The sequence below is a fragment of the Agrilus planipennis genome, unplaced genomic scaffold (assembly GCF_000699045.2).
Source record: "Agrilus planipennis isolate EAB-ADULT unplaced genomic scaffold, Apla_2.0 scaffold119, whole genome shotgun sequence".
Classification (NCBI taxonomy): domain Eukaryota; kingdom Metazoa; phylum Arthropoda; class Insecta; order Coleoptera; family Buprestidae; genus Agrilus; species Agrilus planipennis.
The window spans coordinates 14,341-17,715 of NW_020438931.1; the positions used below are offsets into that span (position 1 = coordinate 14,341).

A 3,375-nucleotide genomic window follows, 5' to 3' on the forward strand; every position below is an offset into this window, starting at 1 on the left:
TAGTTACTTTATCATAATTTTAATTTTTTAGTTCTTTTTTGAATAATACGTTGAATAAATTTAATGAATTTCTATCAAGTAAATGTGTTTATTCCATACCTCATAAGAAGTTAATAAAAAACCTTTATGAACGTTACCATGATAATGTTCAAGTTGTGCTAAACTTCAGCCTTAAAAGTCAACAAACTATTCAATTTGAAATAATTATTAACGCCTTAAAACAACAATAAATAGTTACAAATGTCACCTTGTCAAATAAGTACCTTAAAGACGGTTCAAGGATTTAACGTTTAATTTTTTATAATGGGACACCTTGAAGACAAATTTTACATTTTTTGTTAACCGTTGCTAAACACATACTACTGGCGTGGTATTTCACGTAAATAATAAAGTAATATAAGTCCATTAAATGCAATTTAAAACTTTTGAGGGTTGTTGCGCTTTGTTCGGTTTGTTTAGAACAATTTTCAGTGAAACAGGTGAAATTTTTAGATAAATGATCGTGTCTCCAAAATGCCAATGCCTATGTGCGGTGTATGTTTTGCCTTACTTGCATATACATATACATAGGCAGAAAGAACATAAAATTTTGTATAACAATATTATCAGCACCAATAGAACAACATTTTATTAAAAAAGTTCTAAATTTAGACTTAATAAAGATATTCCATATTTATTTTAAAATAATAAATAAAAAGTTATTATTTACCATTTGTGATAGAATACTTTCACTTTTCCATACTAATGTTTCTTATTGTTTATATGACAATTCCATACGAATACAGATTACGGTAGGTATATTTAGAGTTCTTCGCCGTAGTATAGCAAATCTAGAGACGAAAAAACGTTGTTAACGGTCTAGTACGCTTATTTGAATATGAACAGTAATTTAGGATTACTGTGCATACTAATACGAAACAATTAAAAACGGTTAAACTGATTGTCACAAACAATGAGTAATGTAACTTTTATTTTTATGAGTATTGTTAATGATTTCCATAAATTTAAAATAATTCTACAAAATTCAATACCTATATGTTTATAGGTATACTGTACTCAACGTAAATACGTTCACGGGGAAATTACAATTTTCAATTGAAAATGACTGAATTTGCTGTGGAAATAGTAAAACTTGTAATAATCTCATTTTTGACATGTTTCTTTAAAAATTATTTCAAGTTTCTTAATTATTACAATTAAATTTGTAATATCAATTAAAATACCTAGTAAATTTATTTCTGCTTATTTAATCTATCTATTTAATTTTTATTATTTTCGCTAACGAAGCAAGGGGCTAATGGGATATATTGTAAATATCGCCTTAATGTTTAGGTAAATTTTCGTTTTTTATTCTCTCCGTGTTTATCAAAATTGCAATTAAAACATTTGTATTCATTATTAACTACATACTTTTTCAATATATTGGAGAAAAAATAATTCATTATTACATACATACGCATAATTATACATGTAATTGTTTCCAATCGATTTGTTTATGAAAAATAAAAAATCGACCCGACTGAAACAGTAATCATGATAACTTTTTCAATCACAACCGTGCTTCCACGGACTGAAAAATAATAGAATAACAAAAAAAAAGGAAAATATAAAGACAATAGTACTTCCTTTTTTCCATTTTTTACATGACTTATAAATATGTAGATTAGGGTGCTTCAAACAAAATTTTTAATTTTTTTTCTAACTCTTGAGAATATGAAACGGTTTTTTGGAAAAAATTGTGTAAATTATGTGTAAATTCAATTTAAAACAAAAAAGAACTTTTCCTATGTTAATTAAATGGAAAACTAAAATAAAAATAGCGACCCCTTAGATTTGAGCTATTGGGCTCATGTTTGGCGAGGATTTTTTTATATATCAAATAGAAATATTTGAGGGGGTAAGAGTTAAAAAAATAAAAAATTTGTTTGAAGCACCCTAATGTAGATGTACTAGGTACTATAAATTATTTGATCATTGCTACTAGTAATTAATGAAAACCCTGAAACAATTTAAGAATATATTAGAATACAACAATTAATTTCAAATACTGATTACTACATTTATCTGTATTAAATGTATCAAATTCCTTGCATTTATATTTGACCAATTTTTTTGAAATATTTTTATTTTCAGTTATACTTCCTTTTAATTGTCCTAAGGATTTTACTAGATTCGAGAAAATCTTAGGAGTTATTCCAACCGCTTTTATCGATAAAAAAACATTCTACACAGGTAACACTGATGAACCGGTGACCTTAGAATGTATAATGAAATGTCGGAAAAACGAAACTTGTGCAGGATTTCTTCTGAATTATGAAGTGCCGGCATGCTATTTCTACGAAACAATTACCGATAACGATGGACAGATGACAAACGAAATCGACAATAATATCGTTTGGTTTTCAAAAATATGTGTTCAAGGTAAAAATGAAAAAGCTAGGTGCATAAATTAAAGATAGCAACACAAAAATATAACACTTGCTTCAAAAAATGTCATATTATAACATACGACAAATGTTTAAATTTAAGTATACAGTCGAACTTGGTTATAGCGAACACGGATTACCACCTGTAACTAATGCTTGATTTTAACGAACGAAATTTAACAATCAAAATTACATTCCATTTACACACGTGTTATAAGCGAACGTTTTTGAATGGGAAATTAGCAAGTCCGATCGGTTATAACGACATGCGCTTTATAAAAGTTGGCTTTTTAAGTACCTATCGAAGAAAATCGTCAATAACGAACACCCGACTATACATATAACGAACTAAATTCTCAGCTACTTTTTGTTCGTTATTAGGGACAATACCAGCAGAGAAGCTGTGCAAAGAAGAATGGATTTTCGAAAGAATATCCGGTGCAACATTAATAGGGAATAATACAAAAACACTGCCAAAGAAAGTTACTAGAGACGCCTGCCAAAAAAAATGCTTAGAAGAAAAATCGTTTAGTTGTAGATCTATAAAATTTCGCAAAACCAAAGAAAAGCAAGGCAATATGACTTTAGGAACATGTAGTTTGAGTAGCGCTGATCGTCATGCGATGCCTTTTGCTTACAGGGCTTCAAATTATCAAGACGAATATATAGACAATTCATGTGCTACAGGTAAATCATTTTAAATTAATTTAAAAATATCTATAACAAAGCGTTTTTAGATAATTTTCAGTAATGAACGTATCTACCATAAAATAAGTTAAAATAATTTATCCAGCTATCAAAAAATCTGTAGGTACACTATTTAAGTCGTTTATTCCCCCATTTTTTATTGCTCCAATCGAGCTCAAATTTCCAAATACTACTATTTCTTAATATTTTTATGTATTAATATATAATATTCTTAATTTTCTTTAATTCGAACTTTTTTTGG

General features: G+C 27.8%; 1 protein-coding gene and 1 long non-coding RNA gene across 2 annotated transcripts in view; one reads left to right on the forward strand and one right to left on the reverse strand.

Annotated features, from left to right (window-relative positions):
• Nucleotides 1-3,228, forward strand: part of LOC108736703 — a 9,911-nt gene extending 6,683 nt beyond the window's left edge. The window contains exons 2-4 of the mRNA XM_025974206.1: nucleotides 2,134-2,421; nucleotides 2,808-3,113; nucleotides 3,164-3,228. Coding sequence (XP_025829991.1) covers nucleotides 2,134-2,421; nucleotides 2,808-3,113; nucleotides 3,164-3,177 — 608 coding nt within the window. The 3' untranslated portion in view covers nucleotides 3,178-3,228. The remainder of the gene's footprint in view (nucleotides 1-2,133; nucleotides 2,422-2,807; nucleotides 3,114-3,163) is intronic.
• LOC112904369 overlaps nucleotides 1-3,375 on the reverse strand; it is a 15,671-nt gene that overhangs the window by 5,851 nt on the left and 6,445 nt on the right. The window contains exon 2 of the long non-coding RNA XR_003231051.1: nucleotides 710-830. This is a non-coding gene — a long non-coding RNA (uncharacterized LOC112904369). The remainder of the gene's footprint in view (nucleotides 1-709; nucleotides 831-3,375) is intronic.